The sequence below is a fragment of the Pan troglodytes genome, chromosome 6 (assembly GCF_028858775.2).
Source record: "Pan troglodytes isolate AG18354 chromosome 6, NHGRI_mPanTro3-v2.0_pri, whole genome shotgun sequence".
In the NCBI taxonomy this organism is placed as follows: Eukaryota; Metazoa; Chordata; class Mammalia; order Primates; family Hominidae; genus Pan; species Pan troglodytes.
In genome coordinates, this window is record NC_072404.2 from 121006791 (window position 1) to 121023173 (window position 16383).

At 44.4% G+C, this 16383-nt stretch overlaps 1 protein-coding gene across 33 annotated transcripts in view; it reads right to left on the minus strand.

Annotated features, from left to right (window-relative positions):
* The window catches only part of ATXN7L1 (ataxin 7 like 1), a 267713-nt gene that overhangs the window by 15633 nt on the left and 235697 nt on the right, over positions 1 to 16383 (minus strand). For all 33 annotated transcript variants that reach the window (XR_010158929.1, XR_010158928.1, XM_009453946.5 and 30 more), the window contains 2 exons: positions 4041 to 4233; positions 169 to 290 (listed from right to left, as the gene is read on the minus strand). Coding sequence is in view for 31 of the 33 variants with exons in the window: in XM_009453946.5 (XP_009452221.3) it covers positions 169 to 290; positions 4041 to 4233 (315 nt within the window). In the remaining 2 variants the exon portion in view is untranslated. The remainder of the gene's footprint in view (positions 1 to 168; positions 291 to 4040; positions 4234 to 16383) is intronic.

The window sequence follows — 16383 nt, forward strand, 5'->3', positions numbered from 1 at the left end:
CAGGCAAACCATTAAGAAGAGCTGGTATTTAAGAATTAATCAAGCATCCTGACTTCAGAATCATTTTGTTCTATGAAAAGTCAGCCACTGACATTTATTTAGAAAGTTAAGTTTCAGGTAACTGTGGGGCAGCTTGGATCTTATATTGCACAAAAGCTGCTCACTTACTTCCACATCTGTGAATTCAGGTGTTTTTCTACCATGGAGTTTAGTGCGAATCGAAAACGATCCCATCTTCTATCAAACACATAGTACCCTCGTCCCATGAGGCGACTCCCAAATGAGCAAAACTGTGAGGAAAAAAAAATTTTAATTTTGATTACAGGTTAATAAGTTAATATAAACTATACAGAGAAAAATAACATTTACATAAAAACACACAAGGGCACAGTTTTACTCAAAGAAGCAAACCGTACTGAAGCCAAAAATACTTCTGCAGTTCTGTAGTTTGAGCTCTGGATTTTCTGCAGAACCTCATATTACAACTCAACAATAGCTACATTCAATTTTCTGTGGCACAGAAGGGGCTACGTTTTCTACTTCTGGGATTGAGCCAGCATTTTTGGTTAAGAAACAAATAATGCCAGGCACAGTGGCTCATGCCTATATTGCCAGCACTTTGGGAGGCTGAGGTGGGCGGATCACTTGAGGTCAGGAGTTTGAGACCAGTCTGGCCAACATGGTGAAGCCCCGTTTCTACTAAAAATACAAAAATTAGCCAGGCATGGTGGCACGTGCCTGGGATCCCAGCTCGTAGGGAGGCTGAGGCAGGGGAATAGCTTGAACCTGGGAGGTGGAGGTTGCAGTGAGCTGAGACTGTGCCACTGCACTCCAGCCTGGGTGACAGACTGAGACTGTGTCTCAGAGAAAAAAAAAAAAAAAGAAACAACAACCAACACCCAGGGTGACTTTTCAGGACCATCTGTTTGTCCTATTATCAGCCACATTTTCTCAAGGAACTTGGTGGTTCCCTGCTTCTCATGATAGTAATGGAAACTGCTTGTGCTGGTGTCCCAGGTCCCACCTTTCCTATCTGATGTCAACAGAGCCACTTTGCTTCCAGCCAGGCTAAATGCCTTCGTTTCCCAGTCTCGACCACATTTCTGCCTCCAATCAGTCTTTGTAGGCTGTCCTGGGACACAGCACCACCTTGAAGCTTTTGCTCCTGCTGTTCCTTCTCCCTGTTGTCTCCTTCCTTCTTCTTTTTGTCAATCCCAATTCCCCCCTCTCTCTCCTGGTTCCCTTATCAAGACTCTCATTTCCAGTGGCTCTCATCTGAGTGATCTTCCCACTGTGAATTCCCATGGCACACCCATTGCCTGCTTTATTACATTTTGCCTTGGACTTATGACATGGCTGTTTTACGTTATACACAGGATGCCTACATACCTGATTCGACTATCAGTGTATAGACAGGGGAGCCCATCCTCTTCCTTCTCCTCAGTATGAGGATAGTAGGCATTTGGGCTAACAAATAGATGGGGGAGACAGGGATCCACAAAATGTTTAAAGCACACTATCCCTCTTAAAATATGTGGATGAAATATTGGCATTCAGATGTTTAATAAACATTTGATTATGATGTTAGGGCAACTGGAAGGCTAGCAGACAGAAATGCAAGAAGCAGCCTCAGAGAAGGTGACATTTGGCTGGTTTAGGGCTCAGGCAAGTCTGCAAATGACTCTATAACTCAAAAGCAGCTCTCCCCCTTCCTCCAGGCCTCACAGCAGCTCCCTGGCCTCTCTCCCAGACACAGGGCTGGATTGGCACTCATTCCACAAACCCGTCCTGGAACTAGACTTTGGAACAGTTCTCAGGAGGAAATGCAAGACCTTCCCTTTGTTCTGTTTCTATTGGTGTTTTGGGGGGTTTCGCATTAAAATCTTGTCACCCATCAAATCTGGTACTGCTGATGAAAAACACTTTTCTGCACCTTCATGTTAAGTGCTTATTGACCAAGCAAGAAAACATACAAAGGGAATTTTCCGACATAGAAGCTGGTCCCCGGCAGCATGTGGGAGCTGTTCCAGGTCTAGACATCATTTCTTCCCTCATCCCAATTGCTAAAGATGCACCGAGCAAGCATTCATTACAAACAATGATTTAATGTATCAACTGGCCATGAGAGAAAGGACAAAGCAAAGACACAAATCTGTGGCCTTTCCATTTAAATCAGCAAAACATTAAGGGCACACAGCTGCGCCACATCCCGAGTTTAGCGAATCCACTGCAGCCTGGCAGGTTGTCATCTGGACAAATGTCTTGATGTGCTCCAGAGTCTGGCCTTCTGGCAGAGCCTCATATTTCTTTCAGACTCAGGAGCTGGAGGCACCGTTTTGTCTTTGCTACCTGTGTATCTGATTCCGTACAGATGCGAGGCTAGGCCCTGAGAGGCTCCAGTTCCCGGCTGGCATGTTACGCCTCCAGCAGAGCTGTAGATCCTCACTGCGTGGGCCACCGTGGCAGACCCTACTGGTTGCCAACCTCACCAACTACCACCCACTCCCACCTCTCTCTGTCTTTTCCTTGCTAACAGAACCACACTTTTATTCTGATATCTGACACAGAGCAGTAATCAAGCGGGTCTCCTCCCAGAACCTTGGGATGAATCATGGCTGGTTCCTCCTGCGTCACTGCAACCCCTTCCCTCTCTGCTGCGAATTGATCCGGCGGGGGCATGTGACCCATTTCTGGTAGATAAAAGGGGAAGTCTGCTGGGGTTTTCATAGGAAGATTTTCTTTCCTAACATAAGGCAACATCTTGGAAGAAGACCCCTTTTCTGTTTGTCCCTTTCCAACCTGAGTAGCACACCACTGGGTGAGGATGTAATATCGGAGCAGCAGCTGACGTACAGGGACCATGCGTGAAAAGTAGAGGCAATTGCAGAGATTGTCCCTCAGCTCCATGACATCGTGGAGAAGCTGAATCAAGGTTGGGAGCACCTGCCTCTACACGCCCTGCTACGTGAGATGATTAAATGACCTTAGCGCTTGTGCCAGATGAGTTGAATGTTCCACTTCTGGCAGTCAAAGGCATTCTTAATCGTCCCTATTTTCTGTACTAAACAAGAGGCAAAGTCTCAGGCTGATGGTGAGCCACAGGTAAGCATTATCCCCAGGAAAGGAAGTGAACTTGGCCTTCGTTCATGACATGGATAGGAGGGAAGAGGGATTCACTCGATCTTGATGCGGGACCAGGATGGATTTCACTTACACAGTCTAGAGACAGAGCTGATCCTGCAGGACTCAGGCCGGCACCAGAGTAAACCACCATGGGGTCCCATGTTCTAGGCCCCTGCATTTGGCTCTGCAATGGCAGCACCAGGCATTCCCTCCTCAAGTGCTCGTACGCAAACAATAAACAAGCCTCCAGCGGATGCCTCCTGTGAGGTGGGAAACTAAGGTCCCACCTCAGTGTCAATGACCTTCTGAACTGTCAGTGTGCACTCATTCAAGGAAATGGAAAGAAAGTGCCCTTATTAATCAGCAATCATGGTGACCTGAAGTGCTTCCTCTTTCCTTCAACACACACACACGCTCAGTTCTGGTGCCATATGGTCACACAACAGTAACACTTAGAACCAACAGGGGAGAATACCAACAAGGGCTGGCCCCTGACACGCTGCTAAGACAGTTTCCAGAGTAGGTGAACCGAGCTAACCCTGGACATCAGAGGCTCCGTTTTTAGATGGACAAGGCCAGAGGGTCAGCTCCTGAGTGCACTTACAGAAACACTATTTCTCAAGCGTGCTCGCTTCAAAGCGGGCCATAAATACTCGGGATTATCCATTTTTTCCCCTTTTTTCTTTTTAGTAGTATGTGGAAGTACTTGGGATTATAATAAGCTGGGAGCCCATTCCTTTCCTTTTGTAATGTTCAAGGGTATTTCTAAGGCAATCATTCAAACTCATGGTAAGCCTTTTTGTAAAACACTGCGCAGGCAGCCTTGCCTTAGGAGGGATCATGCCTCTGGTATGATCACCTAAGTGTCTGCAAAGCACAGGCGAAGAACGCATGGCAAGGAATGGAAGGAGGCCTACCGCCAGAGGTCTGGGGTGGTGCGTGGAGAACTGACAGTCTAGCTTCTCGGATTCGTCGGCTCCGTCCATCTCCCCTTCATCACTGGACAGTCGGCTGGCGAGGTCACCTCCAACCGGTGGGAGTGGGGGCTCTGGAGTGTGGCCGCTATGATTTGAAGATGTGCTGCTGCTTATGCTATTTGCAGATGATGGTCTAAGGGCAAGAGGGGAGAACAAACAAAATAAACCAAATGAACCTTTTCTGAGGTAACAAGATCCACCCAGTTTAATGGTGCTCAGAAAACAGCCTGATTAAGGCCAGGTTCGGTGGCTCACGCCTGTAATCCCGGCACTTTGGGAGGCCAAGGCGGGCAGATGACGAGGTCAGGAGATCGAGACCATCCTGGCCAACATGGTGAAACCCCGTCTCTACTAAAATACAAAAAATTAGCTGGGCATGGTGGTGCGTGCCTGTAGTCCCAGCTACTCAGGAGGCTGAGGCAGGGGAATTGCTTGAACCCGGGAGGGGGAGGTTGCAGTGAGCCGAGATTGTGCCACTGCACTCCAGCCTGGGCAACAGAGCAAGACTCTGTCTCAAAAAAAAAAAAAAAACAGCCTGATTAGCCTTGCCAATACCTCAGGGAGGGCACATTGGTGGTGACTTTGCATAAGGGAAAACAATCAAGGCTGAAGGGTTTGCAGTGACCAGCTCTCTCCAGTGACACAGTCAAGTTAGGTTCTGCCCCACTTGCTGTCCCTGGCGCAGATGACAGGAATGATGGGAAAGCCCAACAGTGTAAGTGGAACATGAGATATGGGAACGTGACAAAGTGAACTGAACCTACACCAGTCTTCTATGAATTCAGTTACAACTATTCACCCATTTGCAGGTAAGTAAGTTGTACTTGCCATACAGTTGCTTTCCTTTGAAAGTGGAACCTGACAGGAAGATCAACCAGGTAAACAAGATCAGGGCAATCACCAAAAATATCAGTAATGAAGAAATGCAGTCCTATGCATACGTTCTTTGATACAAAGCTATGATTTTAGGAAACTGTTATACTGGCATGAAAAAAAGTTTTGTCCTGGTGATGGGCCACTCATTAGTACCTTACTCAGCACCCATACCTGTTACTTAATATTGAGTTGTAGTTTAATTGTATTTTCTGAGGATGAGTGTTTCAATTTACATTTATTTATTTATTTATCTGTTTACGAAACACTCTCACTCTGTCACCCAGGCTGGAGTACAGTGGTGTGATCTCGGCTCACTGCAACCTCTGCCTCCCAGGTTGAAGCAATTCTCCTGCCTCAGCCTCCCGAGTAGCTGGGATTACAGGCGCACGCCACCATGCCTGGCTAATTTTTGTATTTTTAGTGGAGACAGGGTTTCACCATGTTGGCCAGGCTGGTCTTGAACTCCTGACCTCAGGTGATCTGCCCACCTCAGCCTCCCAAAGTGCTGGGATTACAGGTGTGAGCCACCGTGCCCAGCTTCAATTTACTTTTTGACAAGCCCTTTTACGCACTGTGGGTCATGATTGGCTCATAGTAGGTGCTAAAGAGATATTTTTTTCAATGAACCAACGAATGAATTCTATGTGTGTATAAAACAACCCAACACATGTCATCTTAATTATGGTTAAGCTTATAAAAAAGCAATGTCACAATAAGAGGTAGAACTACCTGCTTCCTAGGCAGTAAAAAACAAAACAACACAAGGCAAAACCAAAATCAAACACATCTGCATTAGCAGAAGAGTTAGATGAGGAATAGTCACAGTTAACTGTTACTAGCTTTTACTACTTCTCCACTTTCATCAGGTGATTGAGCAGGGAGAGGTGACAAAGATAGGGAGAAAAAGAAGTTTTAGAGAAAAAAATTGTTTTTCTGCTTTCTGCTTTGAAAGCTGCTCCTTCAAGTCTCATGAAGCAGCACTGCTGATCTGTCTCCCTTTTCTCTTATTTTCACCCTGGATACTTTGTTGCTTTGAAATCTTTTCGGTCTCAAATACTTGAACTTAAAACAGAGTCCAAAAGTATAGTCACTTAAAAACAAAACCACAAACGTGAAAACAACCCAACTGTCCATCAACAGATGACAAGATAAAATATGGTATATCCATTCAGTGGAATATTATGCAAGCCTTAAAAATGAATGAAATTCTGCTACTATATGAATGACACTTGAAAGCATCACACTAAATGAAATAAGCCAGACACAAAGGACAAATATTGGATGGTTCCACTTACATGAGATACCTAGACAGAAAGTAGAACAAGAGTTATCAGGAGTTGGAAGGAGCGGGGAATAGGGAGGGGGTATTTAGTGGATATACAGCTTCATCTGGAGATGATGAGAAAGTTCTGGAGATGGATGACAGTATGACTACACAACATTGTGAATGTACTTAATGCCACTAAACTAGACACTTAAAAATAGTAAATTTTGTGTTATGTATATTTTACTATAAAAATAAAACAAGGCCACATGTAGTTTTTCAGTGTCATAAGAATTATGTTGGGATGACAATTTATAATGGACTATCACCTTCCTGTACTATAAAAACAAAGCTGCCATTCATTCTGCGTGTCTACAGGCCAAAGAACGCATCTCTCCCGATGTTCCTCAATACCTGTTCTTCTGTATCAGGAAGAGCAACAACACTATTGTCTGCTTACCGCTGAAGACCCAAATAATAAAACAATTTAGATGAGGCTGAAACATAAAAAAAAGAAAAAAAAACAGTATCCATAACTCTGCCACCCAAGATCAAGTGTTATTAGCATTTTTATTTACATCCTTCCAGACGTTGTTACTGGGCACACACGCAAATGCATTTTAAAGCAAGAACTGGATCACACGATCACCCGGAACATGAAATGTGGGTAGTACATACTATTTTGAGAGATGCTTTTTAAAAAACCTAGTGATGTTGTGGACGTGTTTCCATATATAGAACTATATCATTTTAAATATTCCCCAGTAATCCATAGTATGAATATATCACAATTTACTTAACAAATCTTCTGTTGATGAAGATTTGTTTCCAAACTTTCTAACAGGCTCTCTCTCTATGAAGCCCTCTCCATCATGATAGGACCTCCTTATCCTGCAGGAGATAGATTAAAAAGGAGCTGGATTTTATTAAGTGTGATAACAGCATCATGGTTATATAGAAAATTGCCTTTCTTTTTATGTATTTATTTTTAATTTTTAGAGATAGGATCTTGCTCTGTCACCCAGGCTGGAGTGCAGTGGCATGATCATGGCTCACTGCAGCCACAAACTCCAGGGCTCAGGGGATCCACCCACCTCAACCTTGTGAGTAGCTGGGCTTATAGGCACATGTCACAGTATCTGGCTAATTTTAAAATTTTTTTATAGAGACAGGGTCTTGCTTATGTTGCCCAGACTGGTCTCAAACTTGTGGCCTCAAATGAGGCTACTTGCTCGGCCTCCCAAACTGTTGGGATTGCAGGTGTGAGCCACTGTGCTAGGCCTGTCTTTTTTTTTTTTTTTTTTAGAAAGAGTCTTGCTCTGTTGCCCAGGCTGGAGTGCAGTGGTGCGACCTCGGCTCACTGCAACCTCCACCTCCCAGGTTTGAGCGATTCTCCTGCCTTAGCATCCCGAGTAGCTGGGACTACAGGTGTGCGCCACCATGCCCAGCTATTTTTTGTATTTTAAGTAGAGACGGGGTTTCACCATGTTGGCCAGGCTGGTCTCGAACTCCTGACCTTAGGTGATCTGCCCTCCTCCGCCTTCCAAAGTGGTGGGATTACAGGCATGAGCCACCACGCCCGGTCCTGTCTTTAGTTTTTTTTTTTTTTTTGAGATGGAGTCTTGCTCTGTCACCCAGGCTGGAGTGCAGTGGCACAATCTTGGCTCACTGCAACGTCTGCCGCCCGGGTTCAAGCGATTCTCCTGCCTCAGCCTCCTGAGTAGCTGGGATTACAGGTGTGTGCCACCATGCCCGGCTAATTTTTGTGTTTTTAGTAGAGACGGGGTTTCAGCATCTTGCCCAGGCTGGTCTTGAACTCTTGACCTCGTGATCCACCCATCTCGGCCTCCCAAAGTGTTGGGATTACAGGTGTGAGCCACTGTGCCCGGCCTGTCTTTACTTTTAAAAGATGCATTTGGAAGGCGTTTGAGGTGAAATGCCATGGTACTTGCAATTTACATCAAAACATATCATCAAAAAATGTAGATGAAGCAAATATAATTGTAAAATATTAATAAGTAACTGTTAAAGCAAGACCTGTAGGTGTTCAATATACTATTCTCTCTACTTTTCTATACATGGGAAAAATTTCATAATGAAACATAGGAAAAACAAAAACAAGAAGAAAATAGAGTTAGTAGTACAGGTATATGTAAGAAAGTTATTAAAGAACTTCCTATTTTTTGGTATTTTATTTTTCTTCGGTTTTACTGAGGTATAACATCTTACACTTATAATACATAAATAAAATTGTGTGGCCGGGCGCGGTGGCTCACGTTTGTAATCCCAGCACTTTGGGAGGCCGAGGCAGTTGGATCACGAGGTCAGGAGATCGAGACCATCCTGGCTAACACAGTGAAACCCCGTCTAAAATACTAAAAATACAAAAAAAAAATTAGCCGGGCATGGTGGCGGGCGCCTGTAGTCCCAGCTACTCGGGAGGCTGAGGCAGGAGAATGGCGTGAACCCGGGAGGTGGAGCTTGCAGTGAGCTGAGATCACGCCACTGTACTCCAGCCTGGGCCACAGAGCGAGACTCCATCTCAAATAAATAAATAAATAAATAAATAAATAAATAAATAAATAAAATTGTGTATATTTAAGGTATACAATGTGATTTGGTATATGTGTACACTGTAAAATGATTACCACAAGTTAGCTAACATATGTCACCTCACAGTTACCGGGTTTTTTTTTTCCATGGTGAGAACACTTTTTATTTTTATTTTTTAGAGACACGGTCTCTCTCTGCCTCCCAAGCTGGAGTGCAGTGGAGCAATCACTCACTGTATTCACAGGAACTCCTGGGCTCACAGGATCTTCCCAGCTCAGCCTCCCAAGTAGCTGGGATTACAGGCGCGCGCCACTACGCCCAGTTAATTTTTGTATTTGTAGTAGGGACGGGGTTTCACTATGTTGGTCAGGCTGGTCTCGAACTCTTGACCTCGTGATCCGCCCGCCTCGGCCTCTCAAAGTGCTGGGATTACAGGCATGAGCCACCGTGCCCAGCCAATAATACAGTATTATTAACTAGAGTCACCATGCTGGAGATTAGATCCCTTGAATGTATTCATCTTGTAACTGAAAGTTGTCTAGTATCTCCCCATTTCTCCCAACCCTTAGCCTCAAACAACTGGCACTCTACTCTCTCTGTGAATTTGGCTTTTTTAGATTCCACCTGTAACTGAAATCATACAGTAGTTGTCATTCTCTGTCTGATTTCACTTAGCATAATGCTCTCAAGTTCACCCATGTTGTTGAAGATGGCAGGATGTCCTTCTTCTTTTATTGTTAAATAATATATATAATTATATATTATTTTTTATATATATGTATTATTATTATTATTGTTACTTATTTTTTTTTTTTGGAGATGGAGTCTCCCTCTGTCACCCAGGCTGGAGTGCAGTGGCGTGATCTTGGCTCAGTGCAACCTCCGCCTTCTGGGTTCAAGTGATTCTCCTGCCTCAGCCTCCTGCGTAGCTGGGACTACAGGCACCTGCCACCACGCCCGGCTAATTTTTTTGTATTTTTAGTAGAGATGGGATTAAGCCATGTTAACCATCCTGGTCTCAAACTCCTGATCTCAAGTGATCCACCCACCTCAGCCTCCCAAAGTGCTGGGATTACAGGTGTAGGCCCCCGTGCCCGGCCTTATTATTATTTTTTTTGAGACACAATCTCACTCCTTCACCCAGGCTGGAGTACAGTGGTGTAATCTTGGCTCACTGCAACCTCCACCTCCCGGGTTCAAGTGATTCTCCTGCCTCAGCCTCCCAAGTAGCTGGGATTACAGGCATGCACCACCACACCTGGCTAATTTTTTTATTTTTAGTAGAGAGGGGGTTTCACCATGTTGGCCAGGCTAGTCTTGAACTCTTGACTTCAAGTGATCCGCCCACCTCAGCCTCCCAAAGTGCTGGGATTACAGGTGTGAGCCACTGCACCAGGCTGAAATATTATATATATATATCTGCATTCATCCCTCAATGAACACTTAGGTTGTTTCCATATCTTGGCCATAATGCTGCCATGAGCATGGAAATGTGAAGAACTTCCTGTTAAACAGGGCAGATGGATCACACATATTTCTCTCTTCTCTCTTCCAAAATCTTACTAAAATAACAGTAAAGAGATAAAAAAGGCATTAGCTTTAAAGAACAATGAGATCAGCAGAAATGTGGTGATACTTACGACGATGACTTCCTAACATCCATTTAACTCCTAAACCAATAATAGGAATCTCTCATTTTGCTTGCGAATGATTGGTTTAGAAAAGGACATGAGAAATTTTTTAAAAAATATTTTTTGGCATAGAGGGCTTTTGGAATGCTTTTTCTCACTTTTAAAAAGAGGCATCCAGTCTGGGCAACATGGTGAAGCCCCATCTCTATAAAAAATACAGAAATTAGCCAGGCATGGTGACAGGCACCTATAGTCCCAGCTACTCGGGAGGCTAAGGTGGGAGGATTGCTTGAGCCTGGGAAGCAGAGGTTGCACTGAGATCATGCCACTGCACTCTAGCCTGGGGGACAGAGTGAGACCCTGTCTCAAAAAATAAATAAATAAATAAATAAATAAATAAATAAATAAAAGAGACACAAGGCTCTGGTGGGGGATGTTGATAGTGGCAGAGGGAGGCTATGCATGTGTGGGCAGGAGGTATATAGGAAACGTGTACCTTCTGCTCAATTTTGCTGGGAAACTAAAACTCCTCTAAACATGAAGTTTATTAAGAAAAACAAAAACAAAAACAAAAGAGACACACAGGAAAGGTGGTCCTCAGCTTCATCTGGACCTTGTTATATCTGCATGTGCCTGGAATTGCTACAGTCATTTTGCTATAGGACTTTGAGGATGAAGCCAAAAGACTGAAGAGGGTGGAATAAAAGAAGGGCTGTGAAGGCGAGTCAATCTCTGATGGTTGGGGGCTGGTGCTCCTCCACCTCTGGACCTCATGTAGCATGCCGTAGTTTCCTAATTATTTAAATGTATGGTAATGTATGTTTTCTGCTACTTGCTCCTGAAGCATCCTAACTGATACAAGCATATGAGATTTTAACATTAAGAAAACAGGACGTGGCTGGAGAAGTATTAACTAACGGGAAAGGAACTGGCCTACTATAGAACCTCCAAGAAGCTGGCCACCTCTAGGACATTCCTAGAGCTGCAAAAGTCATAGGTGAGGTGAGGACTAAATACAGCTCAAGAGTTAAAGGTCTTAATACATGGCAAGTGGACCTAAAGGTCATGTCTACCACCTCACACAACCAGATGATGAGTTATCACCATTTCTGCCAGGACACTCTCTTCTGTACCCAAATAAACTTTCTGGAGTCTCGCTTTGTTGCCCAGGCTAGAGTGCAGCGGTGCCATCTCGGCTCATTGCAACCTTTGCCTCCTGGGTTCAAGCAATTCTCCTGCCTCAGCCTACCGAGTAGCTGGGATCACAGGTGTGTGCCACCACACCCAGCTAATTTTTGTATTTTTAGTAGAAGCAGGGTTTCACCATGTTGGCCAGGCTGGTCTCGAATTCCTGGCCTCAAGTGATCTGCCTCCCTGGGCCTTCCAAAGTGCTAGGATTACAGGCATGAGCCATTGCACCTGGCCAATGACAATAAACTTGCTAACAAGAGAGCAAAGGTTTACTTGCCAGAGAAGTTGAACTGGAGAGATTCTAGACACGGGGCCATCAGGCTCAGCGCAGAGTAGGAGTGAGGCACAGGGCTGGACACAGTGGAAGTGCGGGCCATTTCTAGTCAGGGCTTCCAGATTGCCTATTGCCAGGCACATCACCAATCAGGTTTCTATCTTTGAGAAACTGAATGGCCCCAGGGAAGGCTTCCAGATCTTGCCTTTGGGAATCCTCAAACAAAAGGCTGAGTGGTGATCAGACAAATTTTGGTCGACAACCTCACACACAGACTTCCAATTAGGCTGTTAGAGCCTCTCTTCCAAATGTGCATGGTTAGGGATGGCCCAACACTGCTGGAGCATCCCCAGTGTGAGACTGCCCAACCAAACATCAAAGACATGAACACAGGAAGGAAACAAACCTGGAAAAAACTAAGACGACGATGGAAAGAGAAAAAACTAAAAAACTTATCTTCAAAGATATTAGGATGTTATTACCTCTGAAAAACGATAGTATCTTGTGGTATAGTGTAAGAAACAACCAGATAAAGAGAACCAGATCCTAAAAAATAGGAAAGCATCATAAATGATTTAAAATACCATTTTTGAAGATACAGTCAAAGAAAACATTTCAGAAAGTAGAACAAGGAGAGTAAGAGACAAAAAGAGGTAAGAGAGCTAAAGGTCCAACATCCAATTAATAAAAAGTCAAGAAAGAAAGAATAAAGACAATAGTGGGGAGAAAATTACCCAAGATGTAACACAGGAAAACATCCCAGAAGAGGATAAGTATCTCCAGATTGAATGAGCTACTGAGTACCCAGTATGATGAATGAAAATGAGCTACATCAAGAGTGATCAGCTGAGTGCAGTGGTTCACATCTGTAATCCCAGCACTTTGGGAGGCTGAGGGCAGACTGCTTGAGCCCAGATGTTCAAGATCAGCCTGGGCAACACAGCAAGACCCTGCCTCTGTAAAAAAATAAAAAAATTAGCCAGGGGCAGTGGCTTGCACCTGTAGTCCCAGGTACTTGGGAGACTGAGGTGGGAGGATCATTTGAACCCAGGAGTTTGAAGCTGAGATAAGCTATGATTGTACCACTGCACTCCAGCCTGGGTTACAGAATGTAATCTTGTCTTTAAAAAAAAAAAAAAGAAAAAGAGTGACTACTGTGTGAACTTTCAGAGTCCCCAGTCTTCAGAGAAAAAAAACTGGACGTGTGCAAAGAAATGATAATCAGACAAATATTAAACTTCTTGATAAAATTTTCAATGTTACAAGTCAATGAAAAAATGTCTTCAAAATTCTGTAGGGAAATGATTTTCAATCCAGTTATATACTCAAATAGATGATCAATTTAAGTGTGAGAGTAGAATAAAAATATTCTCAAGTGTGCAAGGATTCTAAATATTGACCTCCCACACATCTTTTCACAGGAAGCTAATGAAAGAGGTACTTCATCAAAATTTAAAGGCACAAACTAAGAAGGAGGCAGTCACTTGGATCCAGGAAACAGGCGCTTGAACACAGAAAGAGCAAAGACATGTTCCAGGATGACAGGAACTGTTTTCATTCTAATTATTTAAGCACAGTTTAATTTTTGAACTATGTGCCTATCTTACTCTGATTTTTAAAAATGCAGGCTGGGTGCGGTGGCTCACGCCTGTAATCCTAGCACTTTGGGAGGCTGAGGTGGGTGGATCACCTGAGGTCAGGAGTTTGAGACCAGCCTGGCCAACACGGTGAAACCCCCATCTCTACTAAAAATACAAAAATTAGCCAGCCTATGGTGGTGGGCGCTTGTAATCCCAGCTACTCGGGAGGCTGAGGCAGGAAAATCGCTTGAATCCGTGAGGTGGAGGTTGCCATGAGCCGAGATCAAGACACTGCTCTCCAGCCTGGGTGACAGAGGGGAGACTCTGTCTCAAAACAACAATAACAACAAAAAAAGCAGTGTAATTAAGAAGAAAATTGGCTGAAACACTCTATAATAAGTTCCAGTTGCCAGATAAAAGAGAGGAGGAGATGAGTGGAAGATTCCTGGGGAGTATGCTGAGTGTGGAAGCTGTGCTCTAGCCCACAACTGGCTGTGGGAGCAAAGGGAGAAACAGGGACACATGACGGTGTGCTCGTGTGTGCACACACACCAGGAGGAGGGAGTTCCGCATCATTTCCTTTTTGGGCTCATTTCCCTCAGGGTGCATGCAGCCTCCTGGAGGTGATATAGTGGTGGATGCTTTCAGGACCTTTTAGCTCTGATTGCTGCACTCCAGGGTGACACCTGGTGGGAAGGAATTCACTGGAACCAGCTTGGGTCTCAGAAAAGCTGAGGAGTGATAGGGAATGGGGCAATGAGCCACAGGAAGGTGTTGACACAGTCACGCAAGTTTGTTTAGTTGCCGTTCACTGTTTCCCCCTCCGTACTACATCCCCCGTCCCCTGTCTGCCCGCCAGTCTGGTCTAAAGTCAAAGCATAGGATGATGGGTCGTGTCCAGTTCAACTCAGGGAAATGCAGAGAAAATCCCACCTTACCACTTTGAGGAAGCAGAGCATCAGTTTGTCTGAGTGCATTAGGGAAGAGAGCAGAAGGCAATTGACCTTGATTCAGTCCTTACCATTTGACCTTAATTCAGTCCTTACTATGTGCCAGGCATGAAATGTACATTTCTTATTCCAGCCACCTTAGGTGAGTAAACTAGTATCTGCCTTTCTTAGATGAGAATTTTTTTTTCCCTTTTGGTGGAAAATGGGGTCTCGCTATGTTGCCAAGGCTGCTCTTGAATTCCTGGGCTCAAGCTACTTTCCCACTTCTGCCTTCCTAAATATTGGGATTACATACGTGAGCCACTGCGCCTGGCCTCAGATGAAAAAAACTATTATAAAGCTAATAAGAAATGGAGGGGTTTTGTGCCTGTCTGTACAACCTCAAAGCCCCCCAGACTGAGAAACAGATGTAGAAACAGCACAGGGACAAATATATAAGAAATCAGGGAGAGAATAAGGCGGGGTGCAGCAGCTCATGCCTGTAATCCCAGCACTTGGAGAGGCCAAGGCAAGAGGATTGCTTGAGCCCAGGAGTTCAAGACCAGCCTGGGCAACATAGTGAGACTCTGTCTCTACAGGAGGAAAGAAAAAAAAAAAAAAAAAGAGAATTGGCTTGCAGTGTGGTAATATCACTATCCTAATGACATACAGAAAGGAACAGAAGTTGCTTTTACCCCAGATTCATCCCTGCCCTTTGTCAGGAATCTAAGACCTTCTGCCTGTCTCCACACTGCCCTCGTCAGTCTAAGATTAGCTAAGTTTGCCCTTTTATACTTTAGACTGCATGTGTAAGCATCTATGAGACAGAGGGGACTGTGCCCAGATTTTGTGGCACCAGCTTCCTGCGGGCTCTCAGCCTGGCTTGTCAGATCCCAGCCCTCTTTGCCCTTTCCAACAGTCCTGGTGGGTTTGGCTGGGCTAGTCATCCACAACCCTCAGGCTTTTTGGAGCAAGCAATGTGTTCCTTTAGAGTTGGAGGCAAATAAACTGAACATATGAGTGTGTTATTCCAGGCCCCTCGGGCTGGGGGCAGAAGCACGGAGGGCAGGCATATGGAAACCAGGCAGTGTCAAGGCCGGCATTCACTGCCTTTGCCTTCCTGTGGAGTGCCCCTCCCACTCACTAACAGCTACCATCCATGGACTGCTTCTTATGTGCTTGGTACTTTCTCACTTCACTCTGATTAGCTCCACTGTACAGATGAGCAATCGGAGGTGAGACAGGCTAAGAACCATGACCAAGCTTACCTAGTTGGTAGGCATGGAGTTGAGATTTCCACTTCAAATCCCATTCCAACCCTTGTTATCTAACTTTAACTTTTCTAATTCTAGACTCAAGTTCCTTTTTTAGCAATCCCTGACAAGAATGGGTTGCAATGTAAGAATATGAGAACTAAAATATTTTCAAGGTTAACGAAAAGATACGTATGAAATAAATTCACACACGTTAGCATTTCCCACAAAGGGAATTCACAAGTGGGAGGGGATGACAATAAATTCCATTCATGTGCGATCGTTTTTTTTTTTTTTGCCAAGTACAGATAATCTGTGTAGATGAAACATCTATTATATATACATCAATATGAGTAAAGCAACGTTTTTGTAAGTTTTGTGTGATTACAATATTCAACTCTGATCATGCCTGTTCAATCTTTAATTGCAGGGGATCTTGTCCTAAACTAAGATAAGTGCAGGACATTTTCCTGATTAACTTTGGAAAAGAGCTCACCCCTGAGTTTTCTGGTGCCTATCTCAATCTTGAAAAGCATCCTCAAAGATGACTCTGTGGGCCGGGTATGGTGGCTCATGCCTGTAATGTCAGCACTTTGGGAGGTCGAGGTGGGCGAATCACCTGAGGTTAGGAGTTTGAGACCAACTTGGCCAACATGGTGAAACCCCATCTGTACTAAAAATACAAAAATTAGCCAGGCATGGTGGCACACGCCTGTAATCCCAGCTACTTGG